This window comes from Acinonyx jubatus, chromosome A2, assembly GCF_027475565.1.
Source record: "Acinonyx jubatus isolate Ajub_Pintada_27869175 chromosome A2, VMU_Ajub_asm_v1.0, whole genome shotgun sequence".
In the NCBI taxonomy this organism is placed as follows: Eukaryota; Metazoa; Chordata; class Mammalia; order Carnivora; family Felidae; genus Acinonyx; species Acinonyx jubatus.
Genome location: NC_069383.1, coordinates 165,587,338 through 165,606,270, shown reverse-complemented (window position 1 = coordinate 165,606,270; position 18,933 = coordinate 165,587,338). Strand labels below are relative to the sequence as shown.

Here is an 18,933-nt window from a genome sequence, read left to right as displayed (position 1 = left end):
AGCTCCCACACATCCCCCAGGTCATGGATGCCACCTCCCATCACACCTTGACGGGACAAGGGTTCTCCACATCTCATGCCAACTCAGCTCCTTGGTGAGAGCCAAGCTGGGGTGAAGGGCGGGTGCCCCTTCACTGCCGGCTTCCCTGTTCCCCAGCTACCCTGCAGGAGCACAGACGTGGGGGTCAAGCTGTGGCTTTCCAATTATTCATCAGTCGCCGGTCAGGCACCTCTTGGGAGCCCAGCATGGTTTTGGACCTGAAGACACCACTCACCGAGATGAACCTGTCCCGACGACCCTGGAGTCGGAGACAGACAGGACCCCATGCAGCATGTGAGCCGAGGTTGGATGTAGGACATACTGAGAAAAGCCCCCCTTCCCGGCCAAGAGGACTGGGAAGGCTTCCTGGAGGAGGTACCATCTCAGCTGAAGCCTGAAAGTGGAGAAGTTGAGGGCTGGGAGGCATTCGAGGCTGAGGGCACAGCATCGATGTGAATGGCCTACAGCCCGGGCTGTTCCTGCCGCCCTGGCCCGGGGCATCTCCAAGTGGCATGACAAGGGTGGGGGTGGCCTCCTGGCTGAAATGCTGGCTTTCTATTCCTGTCTGACCTCAAGGCCTAGGGCTTGAGAGTGAGGGCTGCGTCAGCGGGGGCATTCCTGCCTTGGCAGCTCATGGCATCTGAGGGGGGGTCCTTATCGGTGATGACACCTCAGTCCAGTTTGCTCCATAGCCTGGAAGTGGCAGGCCCGAGCATCCTTCTGGTGGCCACAGTGGGTTCCCGTCCTGGCTCTCATTAGCTGGGCTGCCACAGGCAGCTTACTGAAGGTCCCCAGCCTGGCCTGTGAGGTGGGATGTCATGTGTGCAGATGGGGGACGAAAACAGGACCCTGCTCACTGACCTGCTGTGACTGCGAGAGGGCCTGGGGGTCCCCAGGGCCATTGCTCTGCGGCAGTCTGGCATTCCTGCCTCCCCCACAAGCAGGAGACAGTCCCAGAGGATCCAAAGGGCTGAGAAAACTCCACCGACCCTCCCTGGAACTCAAGGCAAAATTCCTCTCGTTACTAAACAAGCAGATCTCCACCCCCGCACTCCCGAAACACCTTTATTGCACTAAAAACAGCATTTATAAACAAACACACTTGGGGGAGGGTGTCTTGAAGATTTACCCACAGTCGACACGGAACACAAAGATATCGAATAGTGCAGGGGTGTATAAAACATCCCCCCCCCCAGACGGAAAGCAGGGATGAGAGGTCGGGGTCAGAGGGAAGGGAGATAGTGGAAGCCCCAAGCATCTGACTCAATGCAGGGTCCTCTGTCTGCCTGTTCCAGCCCACAAGCCTGGTGCTGGGTGGTCCCCAGGTTCCAGAGTAAAGGGGAGCCCCTCTGACACTAGCAGCAGGGAGCATGAAGGAGCAGGCCTGGGACAGAGGTAGGGGCAAGGGGGGCACAGCAAGGGACCTCAGCTCCAAGGGCCCCAAATTCTCCCCGAAGTGCAAAGGGGACCAAGTGCTTTCCCAGGCTATGGGGGAAGGGTCCTCCTCCCCTTCCCCAGTGGGATTTGGGAACCTACTTAGGAGAGACAGTGTTTGGATGGGGAGGGGTGCCCCCATCCTGGTCTGCCCTGGTCCAAGGGTGCCCACCAGGTGGGCTAGGAGAGGCCCCTGCTTCAAACCATACTGTTTCTGTCCTGTTAGGCCAGAAACTGTCTGCAAACATCATTCAAGGAGCCACGTACTGACACAACACTTAAATCCATGCAGCGGCCTAGCGGCATGAAGGGGCACAAGCAGGGTACTCCTGGCCTGCCAGCTTCATCCCTCCGTCCCACCCACACTAACCACAATCATTTACCACGTGGAGTAAAATCCAGCCATCAGTCCCTGGTGTCCAGCTGCCAAGGGTGCTGCGCAGGAGGCTGGCAGGGTGGCAGCTCCCAGCCCCGGAGGGGCAGGGAGGAGGGGGCCGGGGGGCCGGGAGGCTGCTCTCTGGGTCTGTTCTGAGCAGCCCCTCCTGGGGAAGCAGGCTCCAGATGTCCCAGCAGGGTCTCAGGTGAGGGGAGTCGGGCCAGGGAAGGCGCTGGAGGAAGACAGCACACAGGAGAGCTGTCTGCTTTCCACCAGCCCTCCTGGGGCTTCCTCTGAGTCCGGGCCCCCTTCTCTGCCTGTCTTTTGCCAGGTCGTGGCTCTCAGACCACACGTGGCACCCTGCTCCCCGGCGGGCTCTGGCTCTGGGGCCCTGTGGGTGCTGTTGGCAGATCCCAGGCCTGCTACTGCTCTCTGGCGGGAGAGGGGGTGTCTCATGGGCCGGGCCAGGAGAACTCCCATACGACCAAGGGAAAGATGGGCCTCAGCCTCAGGACTGGTCACCTCTAGGCCTGTGATCCACACCAGCTGCCTCCAGGAACAGGTTCCGGCCCCCTACACCCCACCCTGAGAACCCCTTTCCAGAACTCTTGAAGGGGTAAGGCCGCACAGAACTTGGGGCACGGGGGGGGTCGGGAGGGGGGACGCTCAGCCCTGCCAAGTGTCCCTTTCTCTTTGCTGGCAGCCCCCTCTCTTCCTCTTCCCAAAAAAAAAAAAATGAATCCGTGAAAAATAGTATCCTGGCCACCCCCGGCATCGACTGCAGCCCCAGTCTGAGCTTGAACACGCCACACCCCAGCCCCCGCCCCCCACCGGCCTGGCCACGCGGCCTCCCGCCCATGGGGACCCGGGTGGGGTCTTCCCCCCCCCCCGCCCCCCCCGCACCCTAACCCTCCGCAGGGAGGCAGGGAGGGGCCTTTACAGGAAAGGCAGCAGGGAGGCCAGGGGCAGCTCCTTCTCCCCGAGCAGCGTGTCCCGCTTGAGGCTGCCACCCTTGTTGACCACCTTGATCCGGAGGGCCAGCTTCCGGACACTGGCCGGCCCCAGGCCGTCGAAAAAGAAGTCCTCGTTGAAGACGGGGTGGCGGCTGTTCTTGATGATGGTGCTGCGCTGCTTCTGCAGCTTGCCGGGGACCAGGCACAGGCCCACACAGCAGTTGATGCTCCTGGCGTCACACAGGCGGTCATAGAGGCCCTCGGCAGCCAGCAGGCGCACCCGCAGGCGGGCCTGGGCCGCCTCATACTCTGCCAGCAGCCTGACGCTGCCCCGAGGGCCCATCCGGACGGCGTGCTCCGCCCGGGGCGCCTGGCCAGTCTCAGGGCCCGGCTCCGGGGTGGCCCTGCGGGTCAAACGGCGCCGAGCCCCCGGGCTGGCGTCTGGTGCACTGTCCTCAGCAGACAGAGAGCCGTGGCGGCCCGCCGAGTGCTTGAGCTGGCTCACTTTGGCCTGGCTGTCCTGCGCAAAGCCTTTCAGCAGTGACACAGAGCGAGAGAGCAGAGGGGACCCGAATGGGGAGGACTCGGCCGAGGACCCAGTATCACTCTCCCCACCGCTGAAGTAGCGACTGGGGCTCATGAGGGCCCCACCAGCCTCCCTGGGCACCCCATCTCCCCCATTGGCCTTGGGGGCCCCCCGACGGCGCCCGGCACCTGGGGACCCCACCTGAGCCAGGGCTCCATGCTCGCTGTGGAACAGGGACTCCTTGCGCCGCGTGTGGGGGCTCTCTGCCAGTGTGGCAAAGCCATAGGACGTCTGGGCTTTGGGCACAGAGGGCAGGGACATGGCGCCCTGGGCCTGGGGGTCTGCGTTGGTGGCAGCCTCCTCCGCTGGCCAGTCCTCCGCACTCTCAATCTGGATCACGTGCCGGGTGGCTGCCTTCAGCAGACTCTTGCTCTCAGCCGGCAGCTTGGCAGACAGCCGGGGACTCCGGGGGGCTCGGCGGGGTGTCCCCGAGGCCAGGTTCTGATCGGAGGTGGCGGGGCCCAGCTCTGCCTGCGCCTCGGGATCTGTGGGGCCAGCGGGCAGCTTGGGGGGTATGAAGAAGTCAGGGATCTTGTCGGGTGTGAGCACATTGCTGTACAGGGGTCCCTTGGATCCCCTGTCCCCTGCCTCACTCCCAGGGCTGGTGTTTTCTCCGGACCCCCGGAGACGCTCCAGGAACCACACGTTGGTTTTCTTCATGGGGGCAGGCAGAGGGGAGGCCAGGAAGAGCTCTGCAGAGTCTGAGAGGACAAGCGGGGTCAGGAGCTGCATCCCAGGCCCTGGGAGAAGGGAACAGGGGCTCCCGACGCCTGTGTAGGGGAGCCACAGGGGCAGGTCCCGGCCAAGGGGGGTTGCGCAGGATCACTCAGAGCGCATCACCTCTCCCCCGTCCTCCCTCCCCAGGGAGATCGAGCTTAACTTCCCAGAACCAAGGCGAAGCGAGGGAGGTGGGGGCGACGTTCGACTCTTGGGAAGCTCCCAGGGGACAGCGACCCCTCTCCCGCCCCCACCCCGTCTTGAGGATCTCAAAGCGCTTGCTAAAGGGTCTGTGCTCAGTCCAAAGGGAAGGCACCCCTGGTATGCGCGGATCCCCAGGATGTCCCCCCTCCCACCCCCCGCCAAGCTCCCACCCCCCGCCAAGCTCCCACCCACCTGTGGCTTTGCCCAGGACTGAGGGTCCAGGCACCAGGGTCTGGGCAGGGAGAGGAGGTCAGTCGGAGGACTGAAGGCGCAGCGAGCTGACCCCTCCCGCGTGTCTCCCCGCCCCCCCCTCCCCGCCAGACTCAGCTTGGGGTGGGGGCGGGGGTCCTAGCAGACCCCCGCGGACCGTGGCGGGGTCCCCACACTCACCTGCCCCGGGGTGGTGACCCGAGGCTGGAGGCTGTCCCGCGGGCACGCCGGAGTCGCAGCGCGAAGGGGTCGGGGCCCGCGGGGGGACGCGGTCGCAGCGCCAGCTCGGGCGGCGGCGGCAGCGCAGCAGGGACTCATTCACCGGCGGCGGCGGCGGCGGGAAACCGCCCAGCCCGGCCGCCGCGCCGCCGTATTCCTCCTAGTACAGCCGCACGCGCAGCCCCCGCCCCGCCCCCAGGCCCAGGCCCCAGGGGCCTGGTGGGGGTCGATGGGAGGCAAGCAGGTGGTTGCGCCTCGTCGAAGGCCAGTCGTAGCTCTTGTGCCTGCGGATCCGCGCTGTAGGGCCCCTGGAGGCCCCAAGCCCCTGCCTCAGCTCACCTGGGCGGGACACAGACCCGCACCTGCCGTGGGCCGGGGCTCCAGAGACAGGCCCTTCCCGTCTCACGCGATGAGTACAGTAATGGCAACAATTGGGGCGCCTGGGGGGGCGCAGTCGGTTGAGCCTCCAACTTCCGCTCGGGTCATGATCTCACGGTTGGTGGGTTCGAGCCCCGCGTCGGGCTCTGGGCTGACCGCTCAGAACCTGGAGCCTGCTTCGGATTCTGTGTCTCCCTCTTGCTCTCTGCCCCTCCCCCACTCGTGCGCGCGCGCGCTCTCTCTCTCTCTCTCTCTCTCTCTCTCTCAAAAATGAATAAACATTAAAAAAAAAAAAAAAAGTGCGGCTGAAGGTGTCCCCGCCGGCCCCCAAGGATTCACCAGAACCGGGTGGGTCTGTGCAGGGGAAGTGAGGGTTTCCTTCTGGAAATAAGGACATGGCCGCTGAGACGCGCTCCTCCCCAGGAAACGGGCAGGCGTCCGCACGTTGCAGCCGTGCAAGAAGCGGCCTTCATTTCGAGAACAAATGTTTATTGAGCAGCTGGTGGACGCCGGGCGGGCAGCAGTCTGGGTGCTGAGGACGCGACTGTGATGCATGGACACAATGTCCAGCTTTCCGATGCGTCCCAGTGCGAGGGATGCCAGAAGACAGACACCGATGAAGTGTTACGGGTTCGGTGGTTCCTGTTGACACACGCATAACAGGAAACCGTGACCCAGGGGAAGAGGGGACAGCACCGACATGCTGTTCACAGACGGAGAGACAGAGGAGGGGTGAGACCAGGACAGGGCCCCAGGCCTGGCAGCTCCTGAGCACACAAGGTCTGCTGGATCCCAGCCCCTCCCGACTTGTGATCTGCTCCCCTCAACCTCTGCTTCCTCATTCCTGGCCCTCCCTCCCAGCATCGATGCCCCCTTCTGAAACCTAAGGCCTACCCGTCTTGGGTGAGGAGACAGCACGATAATGTATGGCCAGGACTGATCCAAAGCCTGGGCTTTATTAAATTACGATTGTCCCAGAGCCTCCTGTGTTCCAAGAGTGTCCCCAAGCCCCATCGTGGCCCCAGCTTCGGCTGGGGCTGGTCTGGAGTGACCACTGGTTCAACAGCAGAAGGGGGTGCAGGGGGGCAGGTGGGAGCCGGACAGAACTCCTGCCCCTCCAATGCCTCCACCTGACCTTAGAGTGAGGTGGGCTTTGGAGTTCCATTGTCCAGATGAGAAAAGCAAGGCTCAGCAGGGCCCATGACTCCCCCCCAAAGGTCTGTCTCAGCTTTGCTCTCTCTCAGCAAATATTAAGGCCCCTCTTTGTGCTGTGGGCAACACTGGCACGACCACAGAGTCTGACAGGGGAGGCAGATGCCAATGAATGCATCATTTCACCACTGCCTCCAGGAAGCCTGCCCTGCCTGCCAGCCTGGGCTGGGCCAGCGTCACGGCCCGGCAGAGCCCACTGAACCGCAGCTTGAGCTACCATGAAGAATGCCCTGGAGCGCATACTTGTTTGACATCTGTTGCCCCTGCCAGCCTGGAACTGCAGGGAGGAAGGGGTGTGGCAGCCTTGTCCCTGCCTTGTCCCCAAGACACTGGGGTCTTTAATAACTACCTGGCAGACAGATGGATGAACTAGCACCACAGTAAGAGGGATGACTCCTGGAAGTGCACTCTTTCTGGAAGCAGGCAGGAGGGAGGACCTCAGAGGCCACGGGCCGCCTTTCTCCATTGCACAGACAGGGACAGTGGTGCCCACTAAGGTGGAGTGACCACCTCAGGTCTTCTGACGACAAGCCACGCTGCGTGCTGGGGGCTTCACTCCGCCCTCACCCCTACCCAGCTGGGGCAGGTCTACTCCCAGTTGGGTTGAGGGAGGAGGCAATGAGTTTATTCTGTGCCGGTTCCTGTGCTAAGCAACTGGGGATGCTCATCTGGGGTTCGAATCCTGAGGCCAACACTTCCTGAAGCGTCCAGACCTCTCTGCCTCTATCTCCTCGGCTGTCCACCAGCATAACAGCTGTCCCTGCACCACAGCCACAGAGCAAGGACAGACAGGTGCTGACAGGCAAAGTGCTCACAACAGGGCCTAGAGCACTGATGTGAGCGCCAGCCTTCACTTCTTGGACGTTGCTCCTGGTGAGAAAAGGGGCTCAGCTGTGGGAGGCCTGGCCGGGCCTCGAAGGGAACCCCAGAACCTGAACCCCACCACTGCTAGCTCAGCCGAAGCCACGCCCCTGTGCCTCCACCCCATCACCTTTGGGGGCTGGGGAAACTGAGCCCCAGACAGAAAAGGTACCTGGGGACAGGTCCCAAACACCTGCCTTGGGAGGGGCGGGGGCCAGGAGGCTGGCCCTTCCTGCTGGTTAGTGAGGCTTGCGGTCCGTACAGAAGAACCTCTCCCGGCCAACAAAACCTACCTCCTCTGCAGAGCCCTGTGGCTGACCGGCGTGGCAGACCCCCCCGGACTCCCCCACACCCCAAGTTGCAGCCTTCCTGGGATCAGAAACGGAGAGGTGCAGGCTTCCAGTCCAAGCTGGGGAGGGGGACCAGGCGATATTGGCCAGCACCCCCACCCCTGACCTGAGTCATGCCACTGCATGACGGATGGCCTTGGTCTTCCACTCCCACCCCCCAGGGAGCTAGCCTCATGGGAAGGAGGAGGGACAGGGTGCTTCCCAGGAGCTAGCCTGAGTCATAGGCCGCCCCCCCACAGCCACCACAGACAGGTCTTGGGAGAAGCACAGGGAGGGGCCTCAAAGAAGGAAGCTCCAGTCCAGAGGGCCACCTTGTACCCACACAGCTGTGGCAACAGCTGCTCCTCTGAGCTCTGTCTCCTCCCCTGGAAAAGGAAGGCCTGTCTGCAAGCTCCCAGGAGAGACCCCGACCCAACAAGGCAGAGGTTAACTCTCTGTGGGGGAGGGCCACCACGCCCAGTTTCCAGGTAAGGAAACTGAGGCACACGGGGCAGCCCAATTCCACAGGGTACGCAGTTCAGGGAAGGGAAGCAACCAGTCTGAGTTGACACGGTGGCTGCCTCCCACCCCAAGACTCCCTGAGGGTGAGGCTGGCGCAAGGAGCATCTGTTGAACAATTGAAGGTAGAATGGCGCAAGAGACGTGTGGGGGACCCAGCTGAAGCTAGGCTCACAGCTCCCGTCACTGTGTGTGCACCCCAGACCTGGCTCTTCCAGCGCAGAGAGCAGGACGAGGAGGTGATGGGGTGCGAACCCCAGCTCTGCTACCCCCCGGCGGTGAGGCCTCGAACAAGCTGTGTCCTCCGCTCCACCTGTAGTCACACACAGGTCATCCTTCTGGTCCCTAAATGTGCTGGGAGCCACACACACCACAGGGCCTTTGCACATGCCATTCCTTCTGCCTAGAACTCTGTCCTCGTCATCTGGGGCTCTCATCCTCCAGATCGCAGCCCCTGTGTCATTCCCACAGATCACTAAGTTCAGGACTCCTTCCTTTTCACTGTTGTCATTACACGCTTAGCAGTGATTTGCTGATTAATGTCACTTGGCTGTTAACTCCACAAGGACAGACCACAAGGACCAGTCTCGGTCCTGCTGCATCCTTGTTACTCCACCAGAGGTCCAGGCAGGTAAGAGGGGAATGCAGGCTTACTAAAGGGTATCAGGACGGGGGGGAGGGGTGGATGGACCAGTGAATGGAATGCCCAATAGATGGCTGGATGGATGGGTGGACGTGGGTTGGGTGCACACACCGGTGGCTCTCTGCCTCCGTGTCTCTAAAGTAAGAGGCACGGCGTCTGTCTCCTCGGGCTCTGTTTTTTGACGGCTTTCCCCCCTGGTTACAGACAGAGCAGGGTATGGGCTGCTCCCCTCACCCTCACCAGGCTCCCCCAGGGCAGGGGGTGTGGCCTGCTGACTGCAGAGAAATCTCATCGGATCTCTCAGTCTCCCCAGAGATCCAGACCCTGGGCAGGGGTGTGGCCCTGGCAGGGAGGCCTCTCCAGGAGGGCCAGAGGAGGGGTTCCGGGAGAGATGGCGGTCTCTGGGAAGGAGAGCCCAGAAATCATATGAGGCAAGGTCTGCAGAGCAACAGCTGTGTGCAGGGGCTCTGTCGGTGACAGGGGTGGTCTGAGAGAAGTCAGGCTACATTCGGGGGGAAGTCAGGAGCAGTTTGGAGGGAAAAGAAGTTTTTGCCAGACATGCAGGGGCATCTTGAAAGAGGTTTGCAGCATTCAGGAAATACAGATGTTTCCAAGGGGAAGACGGGGGTGTTGGGGAAGCTTTATCTCGGGGTAAAAACAGGTGTGAGGGAGATGCCGGGGGTTGTCGGACAGCAGACCACTGCCCCACGGGCCCAGCGCCCTCTTCCCCATCCCCCCCCTCCAGTCCCCACATCCTCCAGCCCCGAAAGGCCACACCGTGGGCCTTGGCTCTGCCCCTGGGACACTGGCCTCAGCCTTCCAGCCAGAGGGCCTCTCAATGTGCAGGTGGGTTCGTTTCCTCATGGTCGTGTTACCAGCAGATCCCAAATGTCCATGCAGGTTGGCAGCCGGGAGGGCAGAGTCCCACAACCACCCACCACCCCCCACCCCCGCGCCGGTTGTGCTGGCCTTGCCTGGATGCCCCCCATCCCAGCTGGGCCCCAAGGCTACCCGCCCCTTCAACATCAGCAGGTGCCCCGGCCTGAGGACCCAAAGCATCTCAATTCTTCCCCATAAAAGACAACTGTGCACTGATTTTTCAGGTGGAAAAACTGAACCAGTCAAGGACAGGAATCCCTCTTTCCAGGGAGAGAAGCTCAAGTCCATCTGGGAAAAGAGGTGGGCCTCCTTAACCCATCGGGGGCCCTGGCCAGGGCTTGGAGATGGAGGACTGCTTGTCTTTAACGTATTTTCTTTAGAGGTGAGAAAAGGTTCTGTCTTTGGTATGGACACCCTCACTCCAGGCAGAGGGTGGAGGCAGGCAGGGCGTCAGCAGGATAAAGGGGTCGTGGGCCCCCATTTCTTGGCCTTGTTGACCCCGCCCAGGGACAGCTGGAGAGAGGCCTATGCGGGGGAAGGAGAGGCAGTGGCGGTTCCAGCCTGACCAGGGTCCGGCGGGAGAGGCTGAGGAGCCCGTAAGGCCACAACAGGGGCATCTGCGGAGCAGGACAGGAGCTGGGAGCTGAGAACCATCACCTGGGGAAGAAAGAGAAGGAGAGGTCAAGGGTCAGCTGAGACGGCAACCAGAGGCCCAGGTTCCAGCGTCCGGGACCCTGAACCTCAGTGACAGGGCCCAGTGAGGGCCTCCAGGCTGAGGGACCGGGGTGAAGCTCCCCACGTTCTTACAGTGTGACCTAGGGTAGTGCTCTAGGTGCTATTTCTTCTGCAAAACGACAATGCTAACGACAGTGCCAGTTCAGAACCACGGGGGAAGCCTGTGGAGTTTCGGGAGGTGGGGGCATAGCTATTATTACTGCCATCAGCATTGTTTCTCGGGTCACAAACACCTTGGGGAAGGGAAGCAAACGTGCAAACACACAGCCCCCGACCTGCTGATCCTTTCAGGTGTCCCATGGGCCCACCCCCAGCCCCCAAAAGCCCTTCCCTAGACTGGAAACCCCTTCTGTGCCTGCAGCCTGAGGCCTGGGTGCGGGAGGAGGCAGGAAGGGGACCGTTGTCTTGGGGACAGGAGAGCAGCCCAACCTGGCCAGAAGCTCCTCTCTGCTGAGCCCTTGGGGAAATTCCACAACCCTCTTCCTTTGCAGCCCCTCCCTTCCCAGCTGAGCCCCCAGCTCCTGGCTTCCAAATCCCAGGTCCTGCCTCTCCCTCCTCCCCAAGACAGTTCATGCCACCACCACCCCCTGCACCCGCAGCTCACGCGCATGTCCTGCCTAAACCACCCCCCACCTCCCCCAGAGGCCCCAGTCTCTCACCAAAAGGTCCTGGAACCACCCAGACCCAGACCTGCCTGTCCCTCCCCAACACCAAAAGCAAAAGCCCAAGGGTGCACCTTTTCATCTCGCGCACCTCTCCTGAAACACCCATCGGACCCAGGCTACGCTAGCCCCTCCTCCAGAATAGTGCCCCCCCCCCTCCGTTAAACACGGAGTTACCATAGCAACTCGGCAATTCCACTCCTGGGTATATGCCCAAGAGCCATGAACATAGTCCACGCAAAAACCTGGACGTATGTGTTCTGAGTGATCTTCCCCGTGATAGCCAAAAAGTGGAAACACCCAAATGTCCACTGACAGTGAGTGGATAAACACGTGCCCACCGCGCACGCGCACGTCCACAGATGACCGCATCCCCCGCGCATGCGCACGTCCCTCGGCTGCAAGCCGAAGCGAGACATCCACACCTGCTGCCCGTGGGCGCACCCCGAACACACGACGCTCAGGGAGGGAACCAGACACGAGAGGCCACACGGAGTGTGAGTCCACGTGTGTGAAACGTCCAGAACAGGCTCATCCACGGATGGGAAGGGAGCTCGTGGGGGCCGGGGACTGGGGGAGGGGTGATGGTGACAGGGTACCTTTTGGGGTGGTAGAATGTTCTGGAATTAGGTAGAGGATGGTTGCACATCTCTAAACATGCTAAAAAACAAAACAAAACAAACACTGAGTGGCACACTTTAAATGGGTGAACTGTGTGCTTTGTGAATTTTCTTAGTTTCTAAAATGAGAGAAAAGCTGGCGAACGGGAGAAGCTGGGATCCGTGGGGCCCACTGCGCACCTGGCTCAGGGCTCGCGTTTGACCACGCCGCGCAGATGCAGCTCGCTTTCAGCCGCCACGATGGGTTGCCCATTCTGCAGGTGGTAGTCGATCAGATGGCTGATGCTCTCAAAGAGCACATCCTTCGTCCGCACCTGTGGGGCCAGAGGCGTCAGCGTCAGCAGCACTGGGAGCTGGAGAGGCCTGCTGACTGGGAATCTGCAACCTCAGGAGCCCGCCCCGTGGGTCTGATGCACGCTCCAGTCTGAGAGCTGCTGCATCAGAAGCTTCCAGGACTTCAACCACAGAATCAGACTCAAGATTCCAGAGTAAGGTATGCACACGGGCCCCAAAACCACCAGGGTTCTGTGGTCCCCAACAGACCCCTTTTTGGTGGTCCCCAAAAAGTCATGTCCGTGTCCCAAACCCTGAAAGCCGTGGACAGGAACTTGTTTGGAGAAAGTGTCTTTGCAGATGTGTCTTTGATGCAGTTCAAAGACACAGCTGATGTTTAAAAACCACGCAGGCTTCAAAGACGTCAAAACAGATGAACGTAGGGAAAGGGGGTGGGGGGGTAGAGGGAAGCAAACCACAAGAGTCTCAATGATACAGAACAAACTGAGGGCTGAGAGAGGGAGGTGGGTGGGGGTGGGCTAGACGGGTGATGGGCACTAAGGAGGGCATTTATTGTGATGAGCACTGGATGTTGTATGTGTTATGAATCACTGAATTACACTCCTGAAGCCAATTTTACTATACATGTGAACTAACTAGAATTTCAGTAAATACTTGATGTCAAAAAATAAAACTTGAATTTGAAAAAGGAACTAAGCTTAGTCTCTTCAAAAAAAATGAGAGAGGGGTGGCTGGGGGCTCAGTCGGTTAAGCATCTGACTTTGGCTCAGGTCATGTTCTCGTGGTCCATGGGTTCGAGCCCCACATTGGAGTCTACACTGACAGTTTGGAGCCTGGAACCTGCTTGGGATTCTCTGTCTCCCTCTCTCTGTGCTCCCCCCCCTCAATTGTTCTCTCTCCCCTGCTTCTCAAAAATAAATAAACTTTGGGGTGCCTGGGTGACTCAGTCGGTTAAGCGACCGGCTTCGGCTCAGCTCATGATCTCGCAGTTTGTGAGTTTGAGCCCCGGGTCGGGCTCTGTGCTGACAGCTCAGAGCCTGGAGCCTGCTTCAGATTCTGTGTCTCCCTCTCTCACTGCCCCTCCCTGGCTTGCAGTCTGTCTCTCTCTCAAAAATAAATAAACATTAAGAAATTTTTAATAAATAGATGAAAGGAAAGTGTGCATCATGAAGAAATTTACTAACTTGTAGACCCTAGAACTCCTTGCAAATTGACATGTTTATGAGGCTTGAAATACATTATTTAAAAAAAAAACACTCCAAGACATCATTCTTTGTAAGACACACAGTGATGACATGAGACAAAGATAATGTAAAAACGGGGTGGGGGGACAAAACAAGAGACCCATAAATATGAAGAACAAACTGAGAGTTACAGGAGGGGGTATGGGAGGGGGGATGAGCTAAATGGGTAAGGGGCACCAAGGAATCTACTCCTGAAATCATTGTCATACTAAATGCTAACTAACTTGGATGTAAATTTTAAAAAATAAAAAGTAAAATAAATATATCAAAAAAAAAAAAAAAAGACGCATAGTGATGACAGACTGTAGGGGCAAAAGCGCATCTTATAATTGATCAAATACAGCACTTTGTAACCCCTGAAAGGCCTCGAGGCTAGAAAAGGTTTTGTAACCCCTAAAACGCCGTATAGACTGGGAACTCCCTTGTAAACCCTGAAGTTCTTCTTAAACGGGAAAATACTTTGTAATTCTAAATTACCTGGTAAACGGAAACAGAATCTGCTTTGTAACCCTCAAACTACTTTGTTAAACCTAAAGATGCTAAGGCCGTCCATCGGGCCATGCTCCCGGCCCCGGCCCCGCCCCCTGCGGCCCCGCCCCTCCGCTCTCAAGCCCCGCCTCCGGCCCCCGCGCGCCACCTTACCACGCCCTCAGGGTCCACAAGTAGCAGGTGCTTGGGCTGCCCCGCGTGCATGCCTGTGAGGACGTACTGCCCGGGATTGGTGACGCTGTCGCGCACCAGGAAGTCCCCGTCGGCTCGAAGCAGCTTCTCTGCGGCCCTTCGGCTCATCTGGCCGTGGTACCAGGGCTCCTGCCGCAGCTGCTCCTCCGTGGGGGCGATGGGAGCCCGGCGGGTGGGGGGGCTGGGCCACTGATCCTCCAGGGGAAGGGGCGCTACCGCCGCCCCCGCCCCCGCAGAGCACTCGTGCAGCTTCAGAGCGTCCTCGAAGGGTCCTGGAGGCGAAGATGAAGTGCAGGAGGCGGGGTTGGCAGCTGCCTCCTGCTGGAAAGCGGAGGGGGGTGGCCTGGGCTGGGAGGAAAAAGCTCCAGGTGGTTACTCCCCACCCAGGACCTGAGCAACATTGAGCACCTAGGGTGCCTCAGACCTTGCCCTAAGGTCACAGTATGTCACTGGCCGTGCGCTGAGTGGGTGTGTGTGTGCTCTGTGTGGTGCCAACCTGGTCACCAGTCACCTTCCTGCCCCTCTAATGGGTTCTATTAGTTATGCAGTATATTTTCACGGATTTGGTTAAATCTATGCAAATGAGGTCAGCGTTTCTTCCTCTCCAATGTTTATGCCTGTTTCACTAATTGCCTGGTGACATCGCCAGCCCCTCTAATACGACACTGCATCTCGGTGGCAGGCGGCAGGCATCCCTTTCTCTTACAGACGTTCACAGAAAAGCTTCCTATGATCTGCAGGGGTTTTCTGAGGCTTCCAGCAAGCACCAGTGTGACACTGGACAAGCCACTCGCCCTCTCTGGGCCTGTCTCCTCACTGTAAAGTTGGATGTGGAGCTGTGGAGCAGTATAGATCAGACACCCTGGAAGGCAGAATCCCAGCGCTGACCCCCGCACTCCCACATGCCTTCCACTTTCTCGCCCTTGGGAATCCCTCCTCCCTGACTCCTTCCATGGTCTGGGGGCAGCCAACCCAGCCTCCAGCCACCAGGACGTGTGACCACACAAATCAGAGACAGACCCAGAATTTTCAGTGGAAGCCTGGCCAGAGTTGCTGGGCCGCCTGATCACCCCGGGGGGACCACCGGCCTCAGAAGGCCCCACACTGGAGCAGCTCCTTTCCCAGGTGAGGACTGCTGGGGGGAGGCAGCGGGGGCCACGCCTTTAGTCTGGCAACTGCTGCACAGTGGGCACTATCAGCCCATGTCCTATTGCCATAAGAAATCCAGTTAGGGGGCCTGGATGACGGCATGGAACCTGCTTAGGATTCTCTGCCTCCCTCTCTCTCTGCCCCCCGCTCACATGCACACTCTCCAGTTGTCAGATGGTGGGGAAGGGGGCTTGGCAGACTTTGTGAAGGAAGAAATTTCCAGCCGGCTTCCTGGGGCTCTCCCACTAGGGAGGCGTCCCGAGGAAGGGAGATGACCATGCCTGTGGATGACCACGACATTGGCGTGGTTGCAGATAATGACGCTGTTTGGATCGCAAACTTCCCCCGTTAGACTGACCACCCCCTCAGGCTGGGGCATCACAGAGGGAAGAAAGGAATCAAGTGTTCACTCCATCAATTTGTGGTTCGGCCTCCCTCATTAGACTGGGGTCCCCTCAAGGTTGCCTCCCCCACCAGGCTGGGATTCCCAGTGGAAGGGGCTTGGGCCTACTGCCTTGAGCCACAGAGTCACCTGAAGAGGGAGCTAAAATCCCCTTGTCAGACTGGGAGACCCATTGATAAGGAGCTACCCCCGCCCCCAAGAGACTAAGGAGTATCATGGAGAACAGGGGCCTGAGCCTCCCCCATCATACTAGCCACTCTTGAACTAGGCATGAACTAGGCCCCTCCCCTCAGACTAGGGACCCCTATAGAGAGGAGGCTGGCTTACTCCCAACAGACTGAAGAGCCCCGGGGAGGGGGGTGGGGGGAGGCCACCAGAGCCTCCCCTATCACCTAGGGAGTCCTGTAGGAAACACTTCCCACCCCACCCTCACCACTTTGCAAAGTCCCAACTGGAGAGGGCTGGGCCTCCCCCATCAGACTACAGGTTGCTAGGGGCATGGCCTCCCCCCTCAGGCTGGCCTGCCCCTACATACGCATGTCGAACAGGTCCTTCTTGGGGCTGTCCTCCGGCTGCAGGGGCTCTGGGGCATCCAGACCCTGTGTGTTGACGTACAGGTGGTCCTCATAGTCTCTGGGGCCCCGTGCATCAGCCTGCACGTAGCCATCCCCTGGTGGGCCTGGGGAGGGTAGGAGGAGTGGAGGGGGCAGCTGGGGGAGCAGCGGACCCCACCTGGGAGCCCCGCCCAAGCCCGCCTCCCTGCCGGATGGAAACTTCACACCCTCTTGCAGAGCCATCTGGAGCGAAAACCCATAAGTGTCCAACCAGGGGCTGTGGGGCACTAGAGGGCCACTCTCGGGGAGGGGCCACTGCGACTAGGCAGGACGATGGCAGAAACCCCCATGTTTCTGTTAAATGTCCCCATCTAAAAATTACTAACAACGAACTGTCCCCCCTGTAATTATGCTATCCACATGACACATAGGTCATGTGTTTCTGTTTCTGTCCTATTGTAGGATTTCCTTTCTTTTCAAGCTTAATTGTAAGTGTGTAACGCATTTGCATGGTTCAAAAGCCACAACCACAGTAAAAATTGTCCTTGGAGGGATTTCTCACTTGGGTCCACTCAGTGCCCCATTCAGATTCTGCTGGATCCTGACCACTTTGCCTCTGCCCTGTTCCCCTGCCCTCACCCCTCCCAGGGTGTTGGGTTTTTGCTGGTCTGACAGGTTCCCAGGTAAATGGCGTCTGGGGGACCTTACTTCCCATTTCTCTTATTTTGAGCAAGGCTGAGCTTTTCCCAGGTTCAAAGGGCATTTGTGCGTATTTTTCTCAGAACTGTCTCTTCATTTCCAGACGTCACCACTTTTAATCCTTGGCAGAGAAATAATGATTTTGGCACACTGGGTGGCCAAATCCAGCCCAAGGGCCCTACTGTTTGCAATCCCCATGGTATGCCAACTACATCCTTAACCTCATGGGCATTGGGCTCACAGGCCAGCTCCACCTGCCCTCTGTGGACAGGGGAAAGTTTGCCACCCTCTCTGTGCCTAACTCTCTTCCTCTGTAAAACAGGGAGAATAGGAGTCTGCTTCATAAGCGGGGTGAGGACCAAAACCGTAGAACAGCGTCTGGCAAACAGATATGATTCAATATGAGTGCTGACCATGTGCTAGGCCTGGATGGCTGATGGGGGCAGAGGGGTTTCAGTGCAGGCTTCCCGGTCTGCCTGGAGGAGGCATGGATTCACCCAGCCTTTCATGGCCAGGGCCAGGGAAGAGGGAAGACACTCAGGTTGTAGAATCCGGACAGAGAGAATCCCCAGACACAGGAGCTGGGGCATCGATGTATTGGAAGGAGTTCTTGGCTAGAGAATTAAGAAAGGTATAAAAAGAAGCCTTAACAGTGTGGGCAAAGGCTCAGGGCTGGGAAGTGCCTATGAGCCCTGGAAGTCATGGGTGAGCAGCCCATGTCCCAGAAAAACAGCACACAAGGGCCACGTTATAGCTTGGCACCTGGTTCTTTAACCACTGGGTGCTGGCAGTCGACGAGGGTTCTGATGCTTGGCAGCGAAGTGCCCAGATTATCTGGGAAGATCTAAAAAAAAAAGCCCAGCACAGATGTTAGGCTGTGAGGGGACGGGCGACTACAGCAGGCTGGTGGGCGAACCGACGGGCACCCTCGCTTCGGAGAGCAGCTTAGCGGCCTCCAGTAATGTGACTAACAGGCTCTGATGTCAGCAGCCTCACGGCTCGGCACCCACAGGAGAAACACGGGGCTGCACACCGTGTGTGTGGGGGGGACCCTCGGTGCCCACCAGTAGGGGCTACGTAGGCACGCAAGCTCCAGGAGGCTGACGCTGCAGAACCTCAAAGCGACCAAGACGCCCACAGCACGCCTGGAGAGTCACCATGTCTGCAGGTGCCTGTTCTTACCAAGCCCGAAAGGAGACACAGAGGAGCCGGGGGGCTGAGCGCCCCGACTGGGAGCGGAGGGCCAAGGGGGTGCCACTTACGTCACTTCTCATTCTGTGTAACAGGGCAAAGTGCTCGTGGGCCGAACACCCAGTCGAGTCGTGAAAGCCAAAGCCTGAAGTGCCGGGTGGTGGGGACACGCGTGATTTCCATCACAAGAGAACAAGGAGCCGCCCTCAGGGGACCGGACCGTGTGGAGACCAGAACCAGCGGAATGGCGAACATCCGTGGCCCTTCGTCACACCGCAGATGCCACAGCAAGCACCTGGAGTCTACCCAAGTGTCCGTGAGTCAAGTGCAGGCGAGATAAAAGAGACCCTCTGCGCGGGGGGGTCGTGGGCAGTGCGAACAAGAACGGGCACGGGGCGCGTGCTGATGCGGAAGGAACTTCGGGGTGGATTGCTACATGGGAAAAGCTAGGCGGGAGCGAAAGACATAGTACATGGATTGGAATGCGCTTGAACGTCCGTGGAAAATACTGGAAAAATAACGGAAACTGGTACTGACAGTGGTGGCCTGACTGGGGAGGTGGATAGGCAGACGGGGCCAGGGTGACACCATGACTTCTCACTGAAGGCCTTTCTGTGCTCTGGCATTTTGAACCACGTGAATGCTGTGTCCCTCCCAAAATGCAATGAACCTAGTCTGTACAGAAGAAAGACAAACCAACTAAGAGTGTGGGGGGCGCACAACATCTCGCGGGTGAAAGTGAAGTGGGGCAGAGGAGAGGCACTGGGGGGGGGGGCAGGGGCCTCCCTGAGCCTCCAGGGCATCTACTGTTACCTGAGGGGCCCAGGTCCCACGGCAGACTGCGGGTGTCCCTTCGAGCAGGCGATACGCCCTGAAAAAGAGAGTGAGGGGTCCTTCTGCCACGTCCAAGCCCCTTCCCAGCCCAGCACCCCGCCCTCCCGGAGGGCTGGACCTTCCCAGCCCAACACCCCACCATCCAACACCCTGCCCTCCTGCACGGCTGGAGACCTAAGTCAGATGCTAAGAGGGAAGCTCTGCACCCTGCCAACCCTGCCAACCCTGCCCCCAGGCCCTGGCTGCTGCATGCTGTTCCCTTCACCTAGATGCCCTTCCCTGCACTGCTCTCCCGGGCAACTCCTATT

At 59.3% G+C, this 18,933-nt stretch overlaps 2 protein-coding genes across 5 annotated transcripts in view; both read right to left on the bottom strand.

Moving 5' to 3' along the window:
* Positions 1 to 1,091: 1,091 nt before the first annotated feature.
* Positions 1,092 to 4,850, bottom strand: C2CD4C (C2 calcium dependent domain containing 4C). Its single transcript, XM_027049343.2, has 2 exons — positions 4,700 to 4,850; positions 1,092 to 4,089 (listed from the first exon to the last, which is right to left on the bottom strand). Exon 2 carries the CDS (start codon positions 4,046 to 4,048, stop codon positions 2,786 to 2,788), a length of 1,263 nt encoding a protein of 420 aa, XP_026905144.2. The 5' UTR covers positions 4,049 to 4,089; positions 4,700 to 4,850; the 3' UTR covers positions 1,092 to 2,785.
* Positions 4,851 to 5,584: 734 nt separating this feature from the next.
* SHC2 (SHC adaptor protein 2) overlaps positions 5,585 to 18,933 on the bottom strand; it is a 30,667-nt gene continuing 17,318 nt past the window's right edge. For 2 of the 4 annotated variants that reach the window (XM_053220273.1, XM_053220274.1), the window contains exons 9-13: positions 18,605 to 18,662; positions 15,883 to 16,026; positions 13,757 to 14,067; positions 11,757 to 11,890; positions 5,585 to 10,216 (exon numbers count right to left, since the gene is read on the bottom strand). In XM_053220273.1, the coding sequence (XP_053076248.1) occupies positions 11,762 to 11,890; positions 13,757 to 14,067; positions 15,883 to 16,026; positions 18,605 to 18,662 (642 nt within the window). In that variant the 3' untranslated portion in view covers positions 5,585 to 10,216; positions 11,757 to 11,761. Of the gene's footprint in view, positions 10,217 to 11,555; positions 11,617 to 11,756; positions 11,891 to 13,756; positions 14,068 to 14,498; positions 15,226 to 15,882; positions 16,027 to 18,604; positions 18,663 to 18,933 lie in introns of those variants that run through there. The other 2 variants (XR_008297387.1, XM_053220275.1) reach the window with 2 other exon arrangements.

Excerpts from the sequence above, each read along its gene's own strand:
- C2CD4C (XM_027049343.2), bottom strand. The coding sequence starts at position 4,048 with ATGAAGAAAACCAACGTGTGGTTCCTGGAGCGTCTCCGGGGGTCCGGA.